Raw genomic sequence first — 25,575 nt, forward strand, 5'->3', positions numbered from 1 at the left:
TACCATCCCGGTCCCCTAGATAAGTACAGACTGTCACACCCTGTCATATCTCACTGACAGTACTCACTGGGAGAAAATGGATTTCTCTGTTGTCTAATACTTGTTCCCACTAGTGATTCTGGTTCTTTACATTTTTCTTCCACTAAAGTGACCAGTCTGCTGCTTGGAAATATTTTGTTCTTTGTCCTTGGCTGTAGTCATTACACTAGTGGTGATTTAAGCCTGCTTTAATTAAAATACAGACAGGATATATATCCTTTCCGTTATCACTTGGTGTCCAGAAATGATTTTTTTTCAACTTTTTGGAAAATTGCTATTGCTGTCTGGAATATCTGATGCTGAGTTTCCTGACTGCTGTATTGACTGTTAAAAGAAGGTTCCTGTTAAAATTAATCTGAATGTAGCCTACATTTTTAGTCAAAACACATATATTAATAAAAATCTGTTCAGATTCCTCAAAACATAAAACTACTACAAGATTTAGTGGGGGATTGTTGTATTTTATATATATATATATATATATTTAATGCAGTGACACAAATGAAAGGCAGCTTACTAACAGTGGTGATGCGTGTGTGACCGAGACGGGATGCAGCAGGACTGCAGTGCAAGCTAATAGGTATTTTTATTGTTTTTATCACACCAAACAGTGCAAAAACATAAAGCACTTCCTGCCCTTCCTGTTGATGTTCTGTCAGTGATGTCACTTACACTCCACTAAAAGTTTCCAGAGCCACGTAATTTACGCCATGCTTACGGAATTCGTATTCCCTACCTCAGGTAAACATCCTGTTTGGAAATAAATGTGGTCTGGATGTCCAGGAGAGTGAAATTCAGGCACAAAGGAAGTATATTTGTAAACATAATCCATTGTTGACCGAGAGAGGGGCTTTTAAAGTACAGCGGAAAAAAATTATAACCTCAAAAACAGTACTTCCAGAAATCTGTTTTGAAAGCGTTCGTATATTTGATCTCTTACTAAAAAGGAAATGCAATACAAATTGGGGAATTTGAGCTATATACAACTGCATAACTAACATTCTTTGGAGGCAGCAATTTAATAGCAAGAAAAGAACCACTTCAATTAAGTGGTTCAGTTCCAGGTTTGATTTATTAGGTAGAGCTATTTCTTTTCATAAAACTGGCTTTATTATTTTTGGATGGATCTGAATTTATTTTTTCCCCCAAAATGCAGCTAACTCCTATTCATCTTATGCCACCTGGTGAGACCGGCATGTAAATTTGATAAACGTTTTTGATATCCTAGAGTTTGCTTGACTTTTTAACATAGGAAGTATGTCTTTGTTTTCTGTTATTCAGCATCAGCTTGTGCACCCTTTAGGTTGTTACTGAATTTTAGCCAAATATTTAGCTTCAAATATCTTGCTTCTCTTTAGCTTTGTAACCCTGTGCTTACAGGGGAGCTGACATATTGATGTAGCTGGGTTGTATGCAGCAAATGGTGATCTTATAATGTGTTGTTTGTCCGTTCTTACAGATTTACTTGAGAAATACAAATCTCTTTTGGAGCATTAAAAAGTCCGAAGTGGGACACCAAACCTGTCTTTGGTGTTGTGTTGTGTTGACTATTTGTGTTAAGCAAACTGTACAGCAGTAACTTGATCTCTCCAAGCTCACAAATTAAACAAGGAAAAGGTGGTTCAGTATTTTCCCAGGTCACTGCAGCCAGTTAGTAATTTGATAGATAAGGGAAGACTTTGATTTCAGCCTTCTCTCATTTATCAAAGCTTGACTTAGCTGAGCTCACAGAGAATGACTTACCAATTACAGAGAAGTCTTGTACAGTAGATTCATTATTTCTCATACCAAACTGAGTTTGCCCTTCCTGGAAGTGGCTGTTGTGGTGTCACTGTACAGAATAAGACTTCTACTTCTCTTTAATGGTGTCAGATCTTAAAACAGTCTTGTATGTGGGGTGTGTAGATAACATGTGGCTCTCTGCTTGCCGCACAGCTGAGGGAGCATTTTTCTGCTCATTCCGTGATCTATTCGGGACTGGTAAATGGCTCGTGGGATGGTGCTGATAGGATGCTCCAGCCTGCTGAAGGCCAAGCTGGGTGAACTGGTGGGTCTGTTCTTGGCTTTGGTGCCCTGCCAGCCACCAGGGCACAGATGGGTGGTGCATCTGGCTGCTTCACCTTGGAAGGGAACAAGACAATAATGCTAAGACAGAATATTTAATGGGGAGTTAATGTACTATTGACTTTCTGTTCCTTTTCACTGCAGCTTTTGGAGAGCAACTTAAAAGTCACATCAGATACCACTAGCTAAGCAGCTGTTTGGCCATCCCTCCACACCATGAAAACCAAAGACTGAAAATACTTTGCATAACCGCCTCTTTTGCCCGCTTCCTCCTAACTCCTCAAACTTTAGTCCTGTTCATACCATGCAAATGAAATACCCCCATCCTATTTCTGCAATGTACTGTATCTTTTCCTAAGATAAGACATTTAAATGAGGTTCAGCTCTTAGTAGTTTTAATCTTACCGTCACCTCTCTGTTAAGAGTGTGCAAAAGCATAAACGGACAGAAATTATCTTACAAATTCCAATGACAACAGTCAAGAGTGGGCAGAAAAGAGTATTACCAAGTTAAGCAATCATTTAGAAAATCCATGAAAACAATGTATTTTAAAAACAAAAGTAGCTATATTTATAGAATTTTTTTTTTTTTTTTTCAGAATTCATTGTATTAGTAGTTCATTGTGGAGCAGTTTTTACATCCTTTTGTAGCAATGCTGTAGATAAAGTAATGGAAGACAGAAGTGATGAGGCATATTTTATTTCTTTATAACCTGCTTTGTGTGTGCTATATGACTTCGTTATTAAAAGTTTGATTCTCTGATAAAGTGATGGACGTTTTCAAGACCAAACTACTTTTGTGCTATTCATAAATTTTGTATGTAGAGGTACAATACTTTAAATTCCGGGATTTGCATTGGTCAGTATTTAAGAGCAGACACATAAAATTGAAAACATTGACCTGTAAGTACTTCTGTGTGAGTAGCTTCAGTTGTGTGACTTTTCCCTTGACGTACAAATTAAGCTGCTTGGTGGTGTTGTTGGGAACAGGTAGATCCCTGGAGTCTGTTCCAATGCCACCTTTCAACTAATTTGACACTTTTAAACAAGGCATTTTGTGTCTTATGTTGTTCTTCTGAGTTTTGGTTTTGTTGTTTTAGTTTTGGTTTTGTCGTTTTTGTTTGTTTTAATCTGATCTTTTTTAAACAGATTTTGTCACCTTAAGTATATGAAAATGTAAAATTAGTTTCAAGTGGTTTCATCCTAGGAGAAGACATCTTGTGGGCAATTTGCAGCATGAATCATAAAGGTGACTTGTCACTGTAGTCTTGTTTTTCTTCTATCAACTATTCTATGTTAAACTACTTAAATATTTAACTTTTTTTTTTTTTTCTCCCTCTGTTAGCATGGAGGAGTTTATGTAAAAAGAAGTGCCAAATTCAATGAAAAAGAAATGAGAGAGAAGTTGCGGGCCCAGATGAAAGCTGAGACTCCGGTAAGATTATATATTCCTTTCCCCCCTTTTCCTCATTTCTTTGACTTTTCTAGTGGTAAGGGCTTATTGAAGAAGTGAGCCATGCCTGATAGCTACAAACTCCAAGACAGTAATCATGGATTTGTTTTTTTTTTTCTATATTTTTACATTTACTTTCTGTGATTAGAGTGATACCTCTAATTAAACTTAGGAAAATTTGACTAGTCCTTTATGAATGATACAAACTTTGTGATTCTGTCTGTAGAAAGTACTGGGGACCTGGACCAAATCTTAGAACTTGAGCTGCAGCACCTTCCTTGAGAAACCACTGTCAGTGTTCCCTGTGTTTAAAAAGACAGCGTTTTGACTACTGCATTTTTGTCAGAGACTGGTATTTTTGTAGAATACCAGTTGTTTGATCTTCTGAAAGTCAAGAACTATTCTTACTACATCTTAATTAGTCATCCCACTGATCAATCATTTTTAATGGCAGTGCCTGGAGGAAAAAAAAATAACAAAAAAATAACAAAAAATCCAAACTCTTGATAATTTTCTATTTGAAGAATGATTATTAGTGCCAAGTGACTTTTCTCATGACTCCCTGTATGGTTTGTGGCTCAGCGGTTAAAATCACTGTGCTTTGCTTCCATTACTTGCTGTTCATTACAATGTTTTCCGTTTTTTTGGCTAGACTTAAGAAAACTAACTCAGCAAGCCTTGATGTAGAACAGTTATGCTTTCATTTTATTTCAAATGATGTGATTAGGACTTGCCACTCCAAATACCAAGTAGCAAACCTTTTATAAGCTGATGCTTGGGTAAAAGGAACGCATAGCTTGTTTTGACCTTCATTAATAGTATTTTTTTAATTATTTATTTTTTGGAGATAGTGTGTTTATGTGTGCATGTGCCTGTTGAAAAAGTAAACTGGCCTTATGCTTCCTGAGAGACTTAAATGAGTAAAGCATTGCTGTTTAAGACAGTGCTCAAACTCATTTTGTCTTGAAATAAGATTTAGCATGAACACAGGGGTTTTTCTTGTTTGTTTTTAATGAAGATAAGAAAGTGGATCTATTTCTAGTTTTTAGCGTATAAGTTATGATGGCAATTAAACTTTTGTTATCCAGTATCTAATCTAATGATTTCCACATGGAGAAGATGGTCATATTCATCAGTGGTAACTTGTGTCTGCTTTACCAGTGAGGGTCCTGGGGTGTGAAAGGTTGCATTGCATCAAGTCATTTTCTGTATGTCAGGAGCAAAGATTCTTTCTGTAAAACTTGTGGTGTAATGAAATAAACAAAGAGAAATTGCAGGATGTATGAAACATTTTTGTAGTCATCCCCCTAAGCAATTGCTCCCCCTGCAGAGTGCTGGTTGAGTTTGCTTTGGTCAGTTGGGATGAATTATCCCAGCAGGGTGTTTTCCTGCTTAGGCCCATGGATTTCTTGCTAGCCAAAGAGCCTGTTTCTGGGTGATTACGGCTTTCTGGCTTCCCTCTGCACCCCTTAAAATGCAGGACTTTATTATTATCATGAGATTTTGATTGTGATGAGAGTCTTGGTTTGAACTCTGCGTTAAATTAGTCTGCTTTATAGACTAATTGAATGCATTTTTTTAATACAATCTTACGAATATGTGCCTAGAAACTCATCTAATTCTGTATCTCTTTGGAAACCTGCAAATTAATGTTCAGTGTTGCTCCAGTGCTATAAATTGACTGGACAGGCTAGTGTGTGGTTTTAGCCCAGTCACAATGTAAGGGGAGGTTTAAGCATAAAGCCTTTCTTTAAAGCTACATCTACTGTGGGTTCTGCTTTCCATGGTGAAAGTCTACATATGATTAATATAGTCAATAAAGCCAGAAGGCCTTTTTGTTTTTTCTGGAAAAAAAATCTTCCCGGAAAGAGTTGTGAGGCGTTGGAACAGGCTGCCCAGGGAAGTGGTGGAGTCACCATCCCTGGAGCTGTTTAAAAGGCATTTAGATGAGGTTCTCAGGGACATGATTTAGTGCCAGAGTTAGATTATGTTTGGACTCTATGGTTCTGAGGGTCTCTTCCAACTGAAATGATTCTGTGATTCTGTTATTTATTTCTCCCTCCTCTGTTGTCTGTGGATTGGAAACCTGTACCTAACCTAGCTAAGCTAATGCCAAATGAGCTTGGGACCACTTGAGTACATTTGGTTCTTGGTGTAACTTGGCCATCTGGGAGTTCAGTGGTGTTGGAAATGGACACAGAACCTGGACGTGCTTACCAGGCAGTTGTTGCCATTTTCCTCGTATTATCTAGGGTAGCAGTATAGAAGAGAAATAAGTGGAACTGCTACAGAAATGCATTCTGTTTTAAATCTCTTTCAGACAAACCATATAGGAAGTGACACTTAAGTTTTACAAAACCAGAGTTGTCCAAAGCCTATTTACTGAGAAAAATGTTTACATCTGCTGGGGCAAAAGAGACAGACCATTGAGTTGTCATCTGAGAGAAGACTAAACTTTCTATTATCCACTTTAACTGAGAATTTAAATGTAGATGCTGTAAATGCCCTTTAACCCACAATTACTACTGGGAGAAGAATGTGATAACCTGTGTCCTTACTGCATTATTCACGAAGAAACTTTGCAGATCTGCAACTTAGGAGGACATTAACAAGCAACCATATTGCTTTTAAAATGAAGACGTTTTAATCAGCAAAGCAAGTATTCCCCGAACTCATCAACTTCATGCAAAAATAATGAATTTACTGCTCTGGAATTTTTATTAAAATTTATGCACGGGACACTAGTGCTCAGGGTGAGCTTTTCCTCAGTTTAGTGAGCCCCTGTTGTTGCTCGGTCATTCTGTGAGAATGTGGTGGAGTTCTTTAATGTAGTGTTAGAGAAAAGCTTGCCTTTGAGCAGCTAAGTTATATGCCAATAGAGAGGAGATAGACGGGAATCTGTGTTAAGGGTGACTTTAGTAGTTACAGTTTTTTCTCCACATACATTTTAAACAAAAGAATCCAATTGATTAATGTGCAGTCTGTCTGGAGCCATCCCTGTTCCTATTAAGAAGCTGAAGACGTGTAGGAAGGCAGAACCAGTCTTCTGTTCTCATTAGGATAGTGAGGCCTTTAGCTGTTTTACTGCCTCATGTCACGTACTGGTGTTTTGTTGGTTGGTTGTTTTGTTTTGTAATGAAAAGTAAATAGGAGGTGGAACATGGACATGAAAAACAAGGCTGTCTCTTGGCCCCTACAGTCACAGCAGAATTGGGCTGGTGATCTGGTATGCTTTATTTTGTGTTGGGGCAGTGGATGGCGTCTTGTCCTATGACTTCTACCCACCTGCCTGCCTGAAACCAGCCCCTTTTCCTGCTCTGCCTCCGCAGTCAGCCCAGCCTTCTTCCAAGAGGCAGAGCAGAAATGTTAGACATGCACAAAACTGGCACTAGACTGAAATGCTGTTCCATCTGTGTTTTCTTAGTGGAGATTTTGAACTAATAAATTTTCTTATTTCTTTCTGGAAATTATTTTGCTTCTCAAACCGTCATTGAACTGCACTCTCGAATGGTTTGCTATTAGGCCTTTTGTTGGAAAAACTCAGTTGAAACAATGTGATTTTGTTTAAAATGACATGAAATCTGGCTGATTGTTAGCAAATTGTAATCTTATGTCTTTTTGTGAGAGCTGAGACTGTCACATGGTTTGAAGGACGCTTTTGTGTGAATGTTGTTTTAATGTAAGCTGTAACAAATAAACACATTTCTCATTGTAACAATATATTTGGCCAGCACTTGATACACTCAATCTGCTTGTTTTACAAAGTTCACTCTTCTCAACAGCAAAACATTCAGTTTTATAACTGAAAATGTAACTTAAGTTACTCTTTATCATGCATAAGAGTAGGAAATCTGCATTCTGATATGTGAGATTTAACCTAGTACAGCAAATATTTAGCTGGTTACTGTTTTCTTTTTTTGTCATTCATTTAGTCACAGAATAAATCTTTTTCATGTGAAGCAGTGCCAATCAAACAGTAAAAACCTGGAGGGGATGGATACATTGATACAACTGCTGTAAGGCTTAATGTAATCATTTTGTCCTAGTTACTAATTTTCAAATCTCTGACAACTTTAAATCCTATATGCCCTTGCCTGCTTTTTTCGTATAACCTTTTGTATTTTGTTCCAGTTATACCAGATATGCTTTCTCATACCATATCTTTTTTCGTTTATTCATCTGAGTATTAGTGCTTCTCATCCAGTTCACCAGAAGCATATCTTCTAGGCAGTGGTCTAAATGGATTCAGATATGAATCTGTCTAGTTATCAGGATGGAATAATAATAGTAAAACTAAGCAAATGCATTGTTTCATATAATTGTAAATAAACATTTAATTGTTTTCCCCTTGTCACTCACCCAGGAACAGCACAGTAAATGCCAGATCTCTTTAGCCAGTAGTTACCACTTCTTGATGCCCTGTGTTTTTCTACAGTGGCACCTACTGTCTCTGGGACACCCTCCAAAGCCCTGACCCTGAACAGTTTTTCTCTTTATTGCATCTTGGTCTATGTTTACGGTACCTGGGCTGACTTGTTCTGTACTTCAGGGACTTGTGTGTTGTCTCCTACCCCTTTCTCCTGCTCCACCTATACCAGCTCCTTTTGTGGCACCCTGCTCTGTCTCAATGACTCCTTCCTCTGTAAGCACATCCCCTCTTGGTGCCCTTGCTATTTATTTTTGCCTGGGAGACCTTGACAGCACTGGGGAAATGCATATAGTTGTTGGTCGGATGAAAACAGTTATCATCATCTATTTATTTCATTTGTGGATTGTGGCAAGTTCACTGACATTATGCTGGGCACTCTGTGGGTAACTGCTGCCTCTTTTCTGGTTTTCTGGCTCCAACAAGAACCAGTAGGGCTCAACTAAATGAATCCTTATCCATTACTTGAAGTTTTCGAATCGATGAGAGATAGCGAGTGTATTGACACCCACCCATTACATAGAAACAGGTATGAAAGTACCATGTAACTGAACACAGGGACCTACTCTGCTTGGGTTAAAACTGGTACATCAATGAATTGGGGACTGTGGAAATGCAATTTTTTTTGTTTCATTTTGAATGCAAGTGCTGTACTTTGCAGTCACTGTCTTAAAGTGACTGCAATTTTTAATTTAGGCCAATTAGCTACATAAAAGTTTATGTAGCTAATTGGCCTAAATTAAAAATTCTGTATGAAAAAAAAAAATTGTTTTAGCTGGAGGTAGTGTTTCTAGGCAGTTAAAATCCTTCTACAACTCAACAGTTCTTAATCCAAGTTCAGGGGAGCTTAGTTATTAAAATCTTAGAGAGTTGTAGTTCTTGTAATCTTTGCAAAAAGTGCTTAAGGATTTAGCTTCTGCTGCCCATGGTGGGAGAAGAGAAAAGCCAGTCACACAAGTAGATTGGATGGGCTGAATTGTACTGGCAGAGTGTATTTGTCTTCTGCAGAACTATACGTGAGTATAAGCAGGACATCTATTTATATTCATGAATTTTACTCTGGTAAAGTAGCCCTAATGAGCTGCATACTAGGTTTATGTGTGCTGAATTTAAAGCTTCTCCATCTTGTTGGGATGCTTTCAATTCAGATTCTGCTTAACAAACCTGTTCGGCTGCTTCTGTTTTAGAGCTTCACAAGGATAATTAGAATATAATTTCAGCCCCTGCTTTGTGTTACACATGTAGGACTGGAGTAAGTAGATACTATTCCTGTTGTATAATCGGCTTTCAGTGCCTGATTATCTGCTTTGAAGACCAGTAATATTGTTGCATGCTTTTAAGTGCTGATCTCTGTACCAAGAATAATATTCCTGTGCTATGTGCTTCCTTCTCTTTGCTCTGCCAGTTGCCACCTGTTGCAGCCACTGCATCACCCTTTGAGGCTGAGCATTCAGTCTTTAACGAGGGGGGGGGCGAGGAGCCTCATCTTGGAATACCATTTTAAGGATGCAAATTACGTGATTTGAATATAAGCACATTTATGAGAAAAAATGCATCTGGATTTGAATATTATGCCCTTTCCAGCTAACTTTGAAAAGTTTTACTTAGTCACTTAATCTATAAAGTACACTGTTGAGATATTTAAGTGTATACATGACTGGGGAAGTGTGGACTACAGCTGGGTCTAAGGATTCCTGTACTTGTCCCTGTGCTTACACTACTGTCATGTTAGAAAAAAGTAAGCACCTTGCCTCTTAAACCCATTTCTTTTGTTCTCTGCCCACCCAGCCTGGATGCATCTTGGGTTTCTGCCAGTCCTCATCTTTCTTGGACTTCACCTGCCTCTGCAATCCACCAGTTTTCCTCCTCCCCAAATGTGCTATGATGAGTACAGCCTTTCCTCTAGCTCTGCTTACTTCCCTCTACTGACACCATTTTACCGTTCTTAATATTTTATAATTTCTTCTTTTTCCTCTGCCAGATTCTAGGCTATGTACTCAATTGTGCTCTCTCTTTATCCCCTGCTGGCTTCCCTGGTTGACACAGTTCCTAGATTTCTTCCGTCCTCTGCATTTTAGCACATCTTTCAACCTTCCTCACTGTGGAGTGATTCTGGAGAGTTCACTGGCTGGGTCTTCCTGCATTCAGCCTTTTCTCTAGCTGTTCTGCAATCATTAAGTGCAAATACCAGCACACTTCATTTTTTGGTGGGCTAGAAGCACAAAGTTATGTCCCTGTGTGTTTCCTTCTGAGTTTTTATTTAGCTTTGCATCTTTTGATGATGTGTATTCCCACTTGTCAGTGTCGTCTTGTACTGACCGATAATCCTCCTTGGACTGTTTTGTAAACCACTATCTCTTTTTTTTTTTTCTTTCAAATATTTCTTGAGACTCATTTCTGCTAAGATAGCAAATTAAGTACTTAGTCTAGACACAGTATGTGTGGATGTGTCTTGTTCAACTCCACACTCATTACCATTTGTGGCTGCAGCCTTTTCTTCTGCAGATAAGCCCCCAGTATGAAAGTTTCACTGCTTGAGTGATGCTTTACATCAACTTTGTATGTAGGAGGTTATGCAAGACACACACCAGAAAAAAGAGAGAGTTGGAAACCTCTGTTCTGTTTCAAAAACAGTTGGAAAATTCATCAAATTTGACTGCTTCTATTTGGGTACATAATTTTGCACTCATGTATGTAGATATTCAGGCAACCTTTACCTGTGTCAAGATTTGAGAGCCCATAGACAGTTGTTGCTGAACAGGCAAGCAAACTGATTTACTTGGGAAATCTAACCTTGCAGATATGCATGCTTAAAGGAATGTGGCTTTAAAGTTTGAATTATGCTAAAATATGAGTTTATGTTCATAGTATATTTCATATGTAATACAGTGAGATGCATAAAGGCACATAAAGTGGCTGATCTATCATTTTAATTAATAGTATTTTTTGTTATGAATGGAATTATACTGAAATATCAATTTAAGGAAAGACTAGATGCAAGATCAGTATTAAAAAAAAATGTAGGTTGTCTATGACATACTTGACTGTCTTTTCAAAATCACCTGTTATCTCACTTAACAAAAGCTATACTCTTCTTGATATTGGGTGCTTCTGACTTGCTCACTTTTATTGATGTGTGCTGTCTCCCTTCCTAAATCACCTGGGCAAACCTTCTATGGTGAACATTCAAATAAAATGATTTTGAACCTTAAAAAGTAAGTTTCTTAGAGCTAAGAAATTTTAACTCAAGTATTCTGATTTTCTTTGCATCCTTACAGTAATCAATGGTGTGAATTAAATACAAGATGGACCTATGAAGTGATGATTATTTCTGCAAAAGGAATCAGCTTACATTCATTAGAAGAACTTGTATGTTTTGTTTCTTTTTAATCCCACAGATGTATTTAGTGATTTTTCCAGAGGGGACTCGTTACAATCCAGAAATACCAAAAGTCATTGCAGATAGTCAATCATTTGCTGAAAAGGAAGGTAAGCAAAAATAGTTTTGAAATAATTCTTTTGTTATGGTGTTAACATCTCTTATTAAATTGTTACATAATATGAAGGTGATCTCACCGTAGTTGAACTATTAAGCCTGCCTGATTGATACTTCAGGGTTAGAATAGCATAAGCCAGTGTTTCTCTTACCACAGAGTAAGATGAGAGTAGCACATATACAGACATTTCATGCGTTTCACATTGTGCAAGAGTATTAATTCTGAAGAAAGCTCTTTTTAGATTCTGTTTATATCTGTGTATTTATGGACACTTCTTGCTCCTTCAGGGACATACAAATCGCCTACACTGGGTCAGGGCACCATTCTATCTAAGTTGACATTATAACTCCAATTACAGTTGTTACTCCGTATAAAGAATGTTTTGCATAGAGATTGTCGTGCCTTAAAATAAAGTCTTCTATCACTTGATTTTTAATTACTGTTAGCACTGCCATGACTTCTTGGTTTTTTTTTCCTCTCTCACCTTTCAGTCTCACCCTTCCTTGATTGAACTTTATTCTGTAGTCACTTTGATTGTTGGCGTTGTCTCTGTAGCCACAGATGGAATTACTTCATCATTGGAAAGGCTTGCAAGAAATCTTAATGTCCCAAGGTTTTTCATTTTTTTTCACATCGTATGCACAATAGACGTTAACTTTTAAGTCCAACAGTTCAGTGAACATGTTTCCTGGTTTTGTTTTTTCCTGTTGACCAAAAGTGAAATAATTCACCCTGAAGGTAAACAAAGAATAACAAATAGGTCTGGTAAATTCATTTATGTGACACACTGAAATGAATTCACAAGTCTGTGAATCAGCCTGTTGATATCGTCAAGCTATTAAGCATTGTTAGCTCTTGTCCAAAAGGATATATGCTTTGCTTCTCCTTGGGAAGAATGGAATTTGTTTGCGTGTATGAGCAGGAGAGCTTAAGTCATAATGTATTTATTCATTGCTTTAGTTTCCTGTCGGAAATGAAAGTCAAATGTTTCATTTAGGCTGGTGCAGTTCTTTGAGAGTTCAAAGAGGGTGTTTGATAGGTTGGTTGTTTTTTTTTATTCTCTCCTACTTTTTTAGGGAAAAGAAAGAGGTCTTGTCTTTATCTTTTTAATAAACCTGTTAATTATATCTCTACAATCTGCAAAACAGTAAAACGTTGGTTTTGTGCTTTCAAGAGCACCTGTGGTTTTTTTGTTGGTTGTTTTTGGTTTTTGTTTTTTTTTTTTAATTCCAGTGCTTTTCTCTCTGGTATTGGTCTGCTTTTGTTATGTAAGGGTTACTCCTTTTAAAAACTCTAAAGACAAATATTTATTAAACAGGAAGCATCTCCAATTCTAGTGCAGAATCCTCTTGATCTACTTTTCCCCACTGTTAAATTTATTTGTTTGTTGATCTTTCCTCAGCTTCTTACATAGAGAGGATGGAAAGCAGTCTGTATGGGACCCTTCTCCCCTGCGTGTTCATGCCAAGATGGATATTTGCCTGAATTTGAGCATCCCTTGCCCGGGTGTGCTGAGAAGCAGGGGTGGCTGACCCTGAAAGCCACGTACCAAACGATTCTAACTTGCAGCTTCCACCCAGCAGCCCCAGTGCCACCGCAGTCCTGGCTGCTGGCCACGTGCTGGGGCTGCAGCGTGGGAGCTGGGACCAAGCTCCTCACCAGCTGGTCGCGTGGAGATGCAGTGCTGGCCCCGCTCCTCACAAGCGTGCGAGGGCTGTTACGTGACACTGCTGAGCTGAACTAAAAACGCTTAGTGTCCTAGAATAATTTTTTTTAAGACCATCGAGTCCAACCATTAACCTGACGCTGCCATGTACACCTCTGAACTGTGGCCCTAATAACCTGCATGCTTGTCTAAAAGAGCCTGTAGGCTTCTTATTTCCTACAGTTTTAGAAAAGTATGTAATGCCCTGTAGTTCTGCCAGTCAGAGGAATCAGGATGTACTCTAACGTACAGTTTAACATCAATGCATCATTCCTCATGGGGATATAAAGAAGTCTGATAATCTAGTCTTGTGATCTTCGTATGTTTGTAACAGAGCACAGCACTTTAGTGTGAGCTTTACAGTCATGTAGGGGAATTTTTTTGTTTGTTTTATACCTTTAAATGTAAGTTTTATAATTTTCTTCCTATATTTTTGTCCAATTTTATGTTGAGAGAATGGTGCAAGTGTAATATTGGAAAAAGTGGTTTAATTAAGAAGAATTAAATTTCACATTGGTGCTAGGACCAGAGATACTGTACTCAAAGATAACAAAGCTATTCCTGGAGTACAAGCATAACTCATGTTTATCATGCTGTCTGAAATACTGTTTTTGACGTGTGTTTATGTGTTTTAGTAGTTTTGCAGAGAGAGAAGTATGAAAGGGTTTTGGGGGGGTTGTATTTACTTTAATATTCTCTTCTACAGAAGGTTCATTGGTTTAAGCAGAATTATTGGACTGAACTTAATTACCTGGTCTTAGTGTGACCAGCTGATGAGCTGCATGTCATATCTTCATGTTCTTTTTAGGTAAACATCAATTTTGGACAGTTACTGCCTCTTTTCAATTGGTCATAGGACCAGTTCAAGAAAAAATTTTTTTAAAAAAAGGCTTAGGTTCACATCCAAAGGAGTTTTCTACATTACTGGTTTCAAGTATTGAGTCTTTCCTCATTCATGTGAATGTATAAATAAATCTTATCTGTCTGTGAATAGGATGGAAGGCTACCAAACAGCAAAAGAATGTAAAGGTGATTGAGGTCACACTTGAAAGACCAGCGACTTTTTAAAATACTGATAATGCTTCATGTTGCAGTTCATTCTGCCATAGTACTTGGGATCTACACAAATTCTTGAATCCTAGCAAGGGCAGATGGTTTATCTCTTTCTGAAACACATTCAAATCAAACACACAGGGCAGATCAAACAGATCTGGGTACAAACAAGTTGAGACTGAAGGTTATAAAGCACAGAAAAACTTCTAGGGAAGGGGTACGACTGTGTGCTGTCTTGCTATTTTTAGAAGGTAATAAAGGATATATGTCGTCAAAAATTAAATCCATGGACTGGTCTTTCAAATTTGTCATTAACTACAAGTTCAAGTTGAATGTACTGCTGCTAGGTTTTTGTTTGTTAAAACCAAAGAATGCCAAAAACATCTAGAGATAAAGGCGTTAATATTCATGATTTTTATGTTGGAGACTGACACCTGTCTGTCAGCCATCAGCACTGATAGATTTGAACACCATTGTAAGCTCTGTCCACAATTGTATTCAGTGAGATAAAGATAATTGCATATTTCCAGGAAAACTGGTTTTATGGTGATGAACTGAGAATGCTGTCATCTAAGGGAAATGCTAGTACCCTCAGAAACTAAAGATTACTCATTCTATACACATAAATTCCAATTGCTTTAGATTCTTACCCAGGATAGAATAGGAAGCATTTTAAACTTAAAATATATTTGTTTGATTGCATTGGGAAAAATTCACTTCCTGAAGTTTAAAAACAAAAGTAAAAGTTACCTGTGTAAAACTAAGTTGTTTGGTTATTGGTGGTAGGACTAATGCAGGAGTTTCCTGGAACAAGTTATATTCTGGGGAGCTGAGAAAATGAATCAAATATGTGTCTTTGTTGGCCAAAATAGCAATATTTGCTGGGGTTTCGGTCACAGCAAACTCCATAAGCATTGCTGACAGAGTATCAGATGAAGACAAGTGTCAGGTTTTCTCATTTCTGTCAGAGGCAAATGAAAGCCCCACTTCCAAGCTGATGGGGATATGTGCCATGTATCCAATACACCTAGTTGTTCCCTCCTGATCTAAGGTTGGTGGCTGTGTGAGGTGATTCCAGCAATTGCTGCCAGGATGGACTCTCTCTGTGTTTCAGTGTGGTTGGTGACTCGTATTTCTAATGGGACATCTTGTATGATTTTCATATAGAAATTAAATATTTCTTCCTCTGCTCTTTCAAAGATCTAAGAATGTGACAGCATGTGTTTTGTCCTGAGCTTTTGCCTTCCAACTTCCAATACATAGTCAGTATTCTTAGCTAGGAGTTTGCTTTAGTTTTCCATTGTATGGAGTAGTCAGCTAACATGATTCATGTCTTCAAAATCTGATGTAATTATTCGGTTGACCTACCTGTGCAGTGATTCTTCCACTAGTCAGTGGAATTGAGTTTCTGAGTCTGGGAAATTATAATATGTAGGTGGCACTCGTGTTTTCATAGGGATTCAACTCTAATCTTGTCATAATGTTAAAAGCGGTAATTTTTATTTTATGTCCTTATTTCGAACTGTAAATCTTTTAAGGCTGGGTCTTTTTAATGGTACTGGACTATAGAACACAATTTCTATAAAGCCCACAAGATATGTTACTGTTTTCTGGTACCGGCTTCTGGTATAAAATTTGTTCCATTTGTACGTTCACAAAATATATATGTATAGATTTCTGATAATTTTCTAGTAGTTAGACCTCTATAATGTTCCAAACAACCATACATTTTTTAGGTTTATTAGAATATTGATTTTATCCAAATGTTAAGAAATGACATGTTAAAAAATGGAAAATAAATAGGAGTAATCCAAAGCCCTCCTACTTCTAATGTTACTAACTAGGAAGGGGTAGGAAGCTTGTTAAATTTAACTTGCCTTGCTTTTGCTGAGTGAAGACGAAACTGCCTTCCCTGGTGAAAGGCACTTAGGGAATTTTGTATTAGTGTTTGATTTCTAACAAAGGTCATTTAATCAAGCAAACATTTCAGGTATTCATTTATTATCTCCCCTTGTTTTTATGCAAAAAAGTTGAAAATGTAAATGTTTTGTAATACTAAGTTTATCTTGACTAGTATAGTGCTTTCTGCTGTTTGTACATGCAGAATATGCTTATCTCAAAATTGCTTTTACAGGTCATGTAAAAGAGTTATTTCAACTGAGATAATAAAAAATGTTTCCTTTCTAGATCTTGGCATTGGGTTTAGCTTGTGTTTTAAAGCAATCTAAAGTATTTAGTATCCATAAATGTTATTTGGAATGGTCTCTAATAAAAGAGCTTTTGTTGATATTTTTTCCGCATACTTTCATGTAAGCAAGCTTGATGTAGAAGTGCACAGTGATATGTGGAATGGAGAATATAATTTTTAAAAAGAGTGGGCAGCGGAGCTTGAGCAGCATTTGAGAGGGGTAGCATCAGGATGAAGAACGGATTTCTGTTATTAAAAAATTATCCTTAGGAAATTAAGTTTAGGAAAGCAAGAAGCTACCCGGTATTTATGTGGAGGCCAATCACAGAAGTAAGTGTCCCAAAGTGTGCTGTCTCCTGTGTTTTGCTGTGGGCTGGTCATGTTATTTTTGAGGAGATTAGTTGTGTTTCTTGTGCTTAAGTGCATGGAAATAGAAAACACTTTTTTCAAAAGCTTGCAATTTTTTTAATACTATCGTCAGCTGAGTCCTATGTATGTAAAATAATGGAATACTAGCATACAGGTGGATGAGCTCTCCCACCACAGCTGGTTTTGTAAGTCTGACTCCGGACTCTGGTTCCACTAAGTAAGGCTTCCAGCACTGGGGATGCTCCAGAAGGCTGGTGGGAGCTCAGTGTTGGGTGAGTACTCAGGACACCCCAGGTAGCTGCAGAGCTTTCAGTCTAGTGTCACTCCTGCACACATGAAAAAGGAAAATAAAGGAAGGAAAGATCTAATTGGTGTTGAAATCAATTAATTGATTTATTATTTTTTTTTACCCTTCCATTTTTTTTTGTTTATTACTGTAAAGTAATGTGGTCTTAAACAAATTCTGACAGCCGCTTTCAGTGAGCACATGACTTTTGTTGATGAAATGTGGTAATGCTAATGTAATATGCATAGGGTATTCTTAATTTAGAGCTAGTTTTTAATTGTTTTCGTTTTAAAATGTGGTGTGTACACATGTCAGGAGTACAGATATGACTAATGGAGTCCAAGTCTGAAAATGTAGGTGGTCTGCCTGCACCAAACAGCTCTGTGATTTTTTTTTTTTGGCCTGGATGAAGGGAAGAGGAAGAGAGATCTTCTCCATAGAGTTGTACTCAGCTATTATATATGTAACTTTACCCTGAGAGGTTAGATAAGTAATGTTTGTTTTGGCAGGTTTTGTTCTTTTGTATTTAGATGAAAAATTCAGTTCTATAGATGTTAATGATTTGAGCCTCTGTACTTACCAAACTGAAACCTTACTTCATTTTGTTCAGTTTTCTTCCAGACTTTTTGAAGTTTTTCTGCATCTTACTATAGTTTAGTAAACATGTGATATTTGAAGTACTATTGCTCACCATATTTCTTCAGATTTTCACATTGTTTTCTTTTTTTTTAAAGTCTGTTTATCACTTAAAAGCTAGCTAGTATAGAAGAGCAAAGCTGTAGTGTTTTAAGGTAGAGTATTACATTATTAGACATCTAGTTCATTTTCTTTGGCATTTGAAGTAAAATCTCATGACCTCAAATACTTTCACAGAGAGTCCTAACTTAGTATTGCACAACATTAAAAACAGTTTAAGCACAGTGCGTTTTGTGAATTGGATGCAGACAGCTTGCCAAGGTAACTATACTGTAACTACTTGAGTTTAAATTCTGTTATGTTGATTTTAGCAAAGATCATAAAGCAATTGCAAGAATGTGTGGTTAATATTTTTATAAAACAGATTATTTAAAAGGAAGTGCTGAACTTTTGTTGCTGCATGTTTGTCATGCACTACAGTGTTTCTGAATAACGGATTATGGACTTTATTGATTTTAATTAGATGCATACTCATTTTTCACTTAAGCCTTCAAGAATTCACTGGTGGCATGTAGAATAAGAGGGGCTTATTCTGCTTTTGAGCTTCACGAGTTGTCACCATCACCAAAACTGGTGGTAGATTCAAAAAGCTCAGTACTGAATAAATTTGGATGCTGAAATAAACTTATGTAGAGTATTCGGTTCTCGCTGAAGCGCATTTTCCCTTTTTCTTCCCCACAGTAATGATTTGGTGAAGGAGAAGATTAGTTTGGGCAAGAAAGGAATGACAGTGTTTTTTAGAATATGTTTGGGAATTTGGATCAACAGGACTTGCACTGAGCGGAATGTCCACACTAATATCATTACTGACACAGCACTAGAATATTCAGTGCTTCATTTACAGAGTAAACATTTGGAAACATAACATAATTAGCTGTTTGATGTAACAGTTCACAAGCTAAGAAAACACTACCACTGTGTTATGCTTCAAAATATTTTCATGATCCATATAACATTTTGCATAGACAGTTATCACCATTGCCAGTAAAGCTTAGAACAATGACTTCAGAAGGAGTTCTAGTAAATAACCTTTTTACCTCTGTGTTCAGACAAGGAGATTCTTAGCAAATATTAGGAAATCAAAATGATGATTGATACTGACGGTTTTGAATATAAGAATGTTAGGGCAGTTTAGAAACTGGAATTATCTTGCAGTGTTCAGTAGATATTTTTATAATTTTAGATTAAAGTATGCTTTGCCCAACAAGGGAGTGAAGTTCAGTATGAAATCAGGACATAATAAAATACCTTTTGACTTGATTTTGCAAACAGAAAGATATCAAAAGCAATACCACAGTACTTTGGTTTAGAAAAAATTCTACTTCATCTCTCAGGAACCAATGCCACCAATGGATGGTTCTTTAAAAATGGACTGCAGAGCAAGCCAATGAAAAATAAGGCTAGAAAGGAATAATTGCAATTTTATTCCGACACTTCTCTTTATGAAAAGTATAGATCTTAGAGCAAAATAGTGAATGTTTTTGTGTAATATGTGCTTTTATTTTTTTTCCAGAACCACTTTTGACTGAGTGTAAAATAGATGTGTTTGGTGTTTCGTTTGCTTGTTTGTTTTCTCATTTTGAAGGTCATTGTATATTAAAATTCTGGAAATTGAATACTTTCGAGCCCAGTGTATTTGTATGTGCTTAAGGATGCTCTAGGTGGAAATGGTCAGCTGAAGCAAAGGTGGATTTGAAATGCTGTTGTTAAGACTCATGAAGTGCTGGTAAACCTGACATTCTTGTGTCCTTGATGTACCAATCTGTGTGTGTGGCCTAGATGGTTAAGGACAACAGTTGATTTTGATGATTGTGGATTTGTTAGTAGCCAAGTCAATTGCAATAGGCTGTTCACAGTGAAACAGAGAAGGTTTCTTCCTTGCTGTCGGTTCTCGGTGCTGTGTTATCCCCCTCCCTGCTTGGTTCTCTGCTGGGGTGCCGAGTTGAATGAGCTGGTGGGAGGGGGCTGCCAGAGCAACACAAGGTGAGTACAGGAACCAGCACACAGAAGAGAGCAGTGAGGGAAATGACTGCGAGGATTAAGCGGGATGTCCAGTTTTCTGTAGCAGCAAGTCAGTGCAGTGGGCTGAAGCTGTCCTGAGTCTGTTTTAGCCTGTCCTCCCCTAAACTGAGGACCCTCAGAGTGACCATATCTAATATCCCAGAATGTACAATTAAGAAAAAGGAAGAAAATCCAGTGAAAGCTAGACTATATAGTAGGAAAAAAGAAAATTAAAAAAAATCTGAAAGCATGGTAGCTTTGGAGAAATGTGGCATCATGTTTAAGCATGTGCAGTTTAATATAACCACTGTTCTGTTACCATGGGGCAGTATTATGGTTCAGTATGTTGACAAAACTGGTTTGTTCTTTAAAAGTAAAATGCCAGATAAGCATTAGGTGTGCTTAGAATTGTCTGTGCTCGTGCCTTGCCTACCAAATCTGTTTCTGAGGCAGAATTTCAGGAGGCAATGTCCTGCGCATTTAGTATTTCTGAGTTAATTTGTTCTTTTTTTTTTTACCTCAGTTGGACAAACGTAATCGGTAAAGAGAAGTGCTGTTTCATTGCTTATAAGCTACATTAAAACCATCATTTTTCTAGAGCAGGAGCTTTAAAAAGGATTCTTCTTGAGCAGCCTTTTTGTCGATAATATCCTTTAAGATTTCTGTTTCATCTTCTACATATTCTCAGTAGAGCATTCTCCGCTGAGAACTGAGATTAAAAATAAACCTTTTGTGATTTTGAGTGAGGGTGCTGAAGTTCCCTGGCATGGTGTCCATTTTGTGAATCTGGTCCGGTTTACTTCCAAACACTGTAATTTATTTGTTTTTTTCTGCTGTAGGACTTGCTGTATTAAAGCACGTGCTGACGCCACGTGTGAAGGCAACTCATGTAGCCATTGACACAATGAAAGACTATCTGGATGCAGTGTATGATGTGACTGTAGCTTATGAAGGTACTGTGGACCACAAAGGGCAAAGAAAACTGGCACCATCTATGACAGGTGAGTTGATGTATATTAGGCATGCTACAGCCAGATACTTGTTAATATATGGAACCAACTTGAGGTACTTCGTCATGCTCTGAAGATGATCTCCACAGTGCATCAGCCATCTTACCACATGTTGGTAGGGCATTGTTCATCTGTGATGGCTCTGCAATAGTTACCTGTGACATTCCTGCCCTCACTTTCCCTTTCCTTTTCCATGGAGAGAACATTTCTGTAGTCAAATTCTGCATACTAGTGCTCTTTGCAGTTAAAATGGACCTGAGGCCATGGGCAACAGGTCCCGTTTACATTCATGTTTCTTCTAGCACTGGGATTTGGTATCATTTTAAATTCTTTGTGCTGTGCTACATACATGTATGAGTGATGCAATTGCTGAAATGTGTGTATTTTAAATGGAAAATGTGTAGTAGTAGTAGTAGTATTTTACTGGCACTTTTTCAAATGGCTGCACATAACCAGTAACCTTACAAATGCTTAACAGCATTTTATGCAAGCGGGCTTTACCTGCTGTAGCATTTTAAGCCATCTAGAGTACTTTAAGAGAATGGGCTAAATTTGTTGCATGTTCTCAAGTAATCTAACCAGAAAATAAGCTCTGAGGTTTCTGTTGGGGAAAATTCTGGGAAAGAGAGGGTTTGCTGGGTTTTGGTTGTGCTTGGTGGTGAATTTTTTTTTTTAAGTAATTAATTTACCCACACCGTCAATGGAAGGCCATACAGCATCTTTCTTTCCGGCTGTAGTTGATGTTACTCAGCCATATCTGTGCACAACTGTGTTGCTAGTTGGCTCAAAGTGGTACTTTTGAGTTTTTTATGCTACCAATACCAAAGGGAAAGAAAAGCCACAGTAGTTCCACAGAGTGGTTCAAACTTTTGGGCAAGGGATCAGTGGTCGAGGGACCCGCAGCTCCGCAGCTGGCCCAGTGTCACTGTGGCACTGGGACTTGTTCCTTCTGCTGTTAAAAATAGTTCATAGTGAGGCTGTTCCAATGTTGCTTCATTATTAGATGTAACTCCTTGTGGTGGTGTAAAGTTCACATCAACTCCTTGCAGGTACTAGTTGCTTAGAAGTTCTGGAAGTGTCTATTTTTACATTTTCACCCTATTTAAAATTCTTCTGGATAGGTGAGCAACAAAACTCTGTATTAACACTGTATTAACTCATCACTTGTGTTGTACTGTAAGGTCTTGGGTTGATTTTATTTTACATACATTTTGTTCCCAACAGGCATTTTTTGTAGCTAAATATCAAATGCACTTTTAATCATTTAACTTTTTTATTTATAATTTCATTTTGAACTTGATTTTGCAGAATTTTATGACTTAAAGTTTTGGGGGTTTTTTAATACCTTAAGACATTCCTGCAGACTCCCTTGAAGACTGGCAGCCGCCCTCTTGTCCTGCCATCCAACCCTTTTTGAGACCCTCTTCCAAACAAATAGGATTGTTTCTCCTTCCCTGCAGCATATCTTGTTTCGTGACTTGATTATTAAGCAGTTTCAACTATTCTCATGCTGGACTTCTCGCTGCCTTATGGTTAATTAAACTATTAAAATGTCATTGCCTAATGATAGAATGGCAAGTGTTCAAATTCCTTACAAGACCTCTTCACCTATTGAACCTTACGGTTTACATGAAGCATGATATAATTATGGAAAGGGCTGCGACAAACTGAATTTCCCTGTTGTCTGTTTCTCGTGTCCGGTGTCAAGCGTTAATCAGATGGTTTAGGTTGGCTACTCCACACCCAGCCTTTTGGAGACCCAACAGCAGGCAGTCGGGGTGCACCTTTCAGCCACCCTTATTGTTGGGGCTGGGGTAATTTCTGTCCCAGCCTTGCTTAAAAATAAAGGCACTAACACAGGCTGAAGTGCAGCCAACCAGTTGTTAACCATTACAGAGCAGATAAATTAAATACCATCCAGGGTATTCCGTGCTATTGTGGCAGTAGCATGTATTCCGTAAAATACAAATTATGTAGATTAAGGACACTTTATAAATTACAGTGTAGAACATAATTGTCATTCTTTTAGCCCCTCCAGACACAAAGTGGAAGAAAAACAATTTCTGTCCTAAGAGGTCAGGATCATTTCACCATTTGTTATGTAGAAGCCCAACAATTGGTCTGTTCACAAATATAACAAGAACTGAATAATGCATTGTAATGCATTTGAGATTTTTTTTTTAGCATTATTGCTCTTTTACAGTACTAAGTTACAAAATGTCATTTTCTTTTGTGCATTTCATATGAACGTCTCATATTTGTGTCAGTGCTGAATGAGAATTTTGCTTCTCATTCTCATCGGAACGAAGTGGCAGTGCAATCCTGGTAATTTTTAAAAGATAAGGTTGACATGTCTTTTTCATTCTAGCAACTCTGATTTAAATTTATTGCATGGAAAACAAACTTCTGATAAACACAACTTTACTTGAGGACTGTATTTCCCATAGTAGACATTTCCCATGTGAATGAAATCTGAATTCCACACAGATATGTGTTTCATGAAATGCATTTTACTTTCAGTTCTATAAATCTCAATTCCTCAGATGAGCCTGTGCCACTTCTGGAAAAACCCATACTTACCAGGGATATGGTCAGCTCTTGGCTGCTGTCTCCAGTAGTAAACAGAGCAGATTAAAAGGAACATTTTAGTGACTGTGAGTAGTGCTACCACCCTTTATCTGAGAAATTGTGTTAGTAAACTGTGAATGGGGAAAAAAAATCTGAAGAAAAATGAATTGCATTTTAAATTTTATAATATGGAACTCTTAGTGTAAATAGCCTTCCTCAGCAAAACTGGAATTCTTTTCAAGTCCAGCAAGCTTAAATATTATTATGCTGACTTGCTCATCAGGATTAAATCAAAACATAGTATACTAGTAACTGGAAAATAGACATTCGCCATTCCTTCTGGATTGCTGCTTTGAGAAGAACAGTGAATGCCAGGCACACCTGGCAGTAACAGGAGTGTAAACCAGTCCAAAGTAAGATTTATAGATGGGGACTAAGATTAGATGAGCTTTAAACAGGAGTGTCGCTTTCTGCTGTTGCTTCACATCCAGTTGTGACCAATGGATACAATTCTTTTCCTGCTTTTTATTCTTTATTCATTCATTTTCATTCCAACAAGATTGGATCTTGGTACCTTTCCAGTGAAAGCTTGTCCTGCACGTGGCAGCTTTTCTGGAGAACAACAGTTTCCCACAGATTTCTCTCCTCTCCCTACTGGAAGATGTTTTGTCCAGATCATTAATGACACAACACGATGGTCCTGCTTAGGCAGGACCATGCTGCTAGACAGGGTTTATTTGTGGTCATTAGAATCAGACGCAAATAATCATACGGGTGCTGTGGTACAGCTGAAGTGCATCTTAGGTACTAAATTCTAGAAGAGCTATTTAGGGGAGAAGAGGAGTGGGAGATATTATTGTGCTGGATTTATTGATTTTGTTTTGTAACACTGTCATTAAGTAAAAGGTAGCAGTAAGTTTGGGAAGAAAGAAAACTTAGTTTTCCCCCTTCTGAATGGATGTCCTAAGTGTTCACATCCAGCTTTGCTTGGTGTTAAGTGGCAGGTCTCGTGGGACATGGGAACTGTTGTCTTTCTTGCACCTGAAAGAGCATTATGTACATATCTACATATTTATTATTCTGCCTGAAGGCTTTAAAAAAACCAGATGGTATTTATCTGCCCATTGTAGATGAAAGATTGTGTGAAATAGCAGCATGTGACAATGATAAACACTGAATAAAAATAGCAAGTACATCTAGACTCTGTCTTAAAGAAGTCAGAGGAATTCCTGAGAATTATTGACTCTGCTGTGTATCAATTCCAGAACAAACACTTTGAAAGCATGTGTATGTGTACATTTCTGAAAATCAGTTCATCATTTGATTGGTATAATTTGAGGAGGTCATACTGGCCTAACTTCCCGGGGGGGAAATTACACTTTTCCAAATGTTTGTACTTCTGTTAGGACCCAGTTAGGAAGTAAAGTACAGGAGCACAGAAAATGAACTGGAGCAGTAGAAGCCAGTCTTTGTCTGGACTATGCCCCAAATTTAGTCACATCCGTTGTCTTTCAAGGTCCAAAGAATGATACCAAGCACGTGGTTATAGATATGTTGAAAGAATTAAACTAAATTAATAAACTGATAAACAGTAACAGGAATGTAAAACAGTCCAAAGAAAGATTTATAGTGATGAAATTACTAATAATCTGCTCAGATCTCTGCTAGCTGTCATGTTCTTGTTGAAGGAAAATTGAAAAGCAAATGGCAATTGCTTTAGGGCAAACAAAGAAAGGATGTAGAGTAGAACTGGGACTGAACATCAGCATTGGTGAATTATGTGAAAGAGTGGGATGGCTTTTTAACAAGTAAAGACAATCTCACATCAAGACCTTGTAATTCTGCATCTGTTCAAGCAAAATTTAAGTAACTACCTTGCATACTTCAAAACATAAATTTTTCCATTGAAATATTTGGAGGAATTTTGATAACAACACAAGATGGCTATCATGCAACTTTTTTCTTTAAAGAAAAACCCTGGGTTTATTGTGTGTAAAGTATTAAAATACAACTTCTTTAACACAATTTCACCAAATACCACAAAGTAAGTATAATATCATTCAGTTTTAAACTGAATGCATTTTTACTTGTCCTCCATAGGACTAGATCTGTCATTTTAGAACCCCTGTAATTTCCTATTAAAAGTAGTAAACATGAAAGCCTAACTCTTAATTCTTGGATGTTTTATTTGAAATGACACTTTGAACATAGGTTTGCACAT

The 25,575-nt window shown here is 37.5% G+C and overlaps 1 protein-coding gene across 4 annotated transcripts in view; it reads left to right on the top strand.

Moving 5' to 3' along the window:
- AGPAT5 (1-acylglycerol-3-phosphate O-acyltransferase 5) overlaps nucleotides 1–25,575 on the top strand; it is a 58,909-nt gene that overhangs the window by 18,844 nt on the left and 14,490 nt on the right. For all 4 annotated transcript variants that reach the window (XM_065056064.1, XM_065056065.1, XM_065056066.1 and 1 more), the window contains 3 exons: nucleotides 3,448–3,537; nucleotides 11,380–11,470; nucleotides 20,616–20,777. In XM_065056064.1, coding sequence (XP_064912136.1) covers nucleotides 3,448–3,537; nucleotides 11,380–11,470; nucleotides 20,616–20,777 — 343 coding nt within the window. The remainder of the gene's footprint in view (nucleotides 1–3,447; nucleotides 3,538–11,379; nucleotides 11,471–20,615; nucleotides 20,778–25,575) is intronic.

The sequence above is a fragment of the Columba livia genome, chromosome 3 (assembly GCF_036013475.1).
Source record: "Columba livia isolate bColLiv1 breed racing homer chromosome 3, bColLiv1.pat.W.v2, whole genome shotgun sequence".
NCBI classification, from domain to species: domain Eukaryota; kingdom Metazoa; phylum Chordata; class Aves; order Columbiformes; family Columbidae; genus Columba; species Columba livia.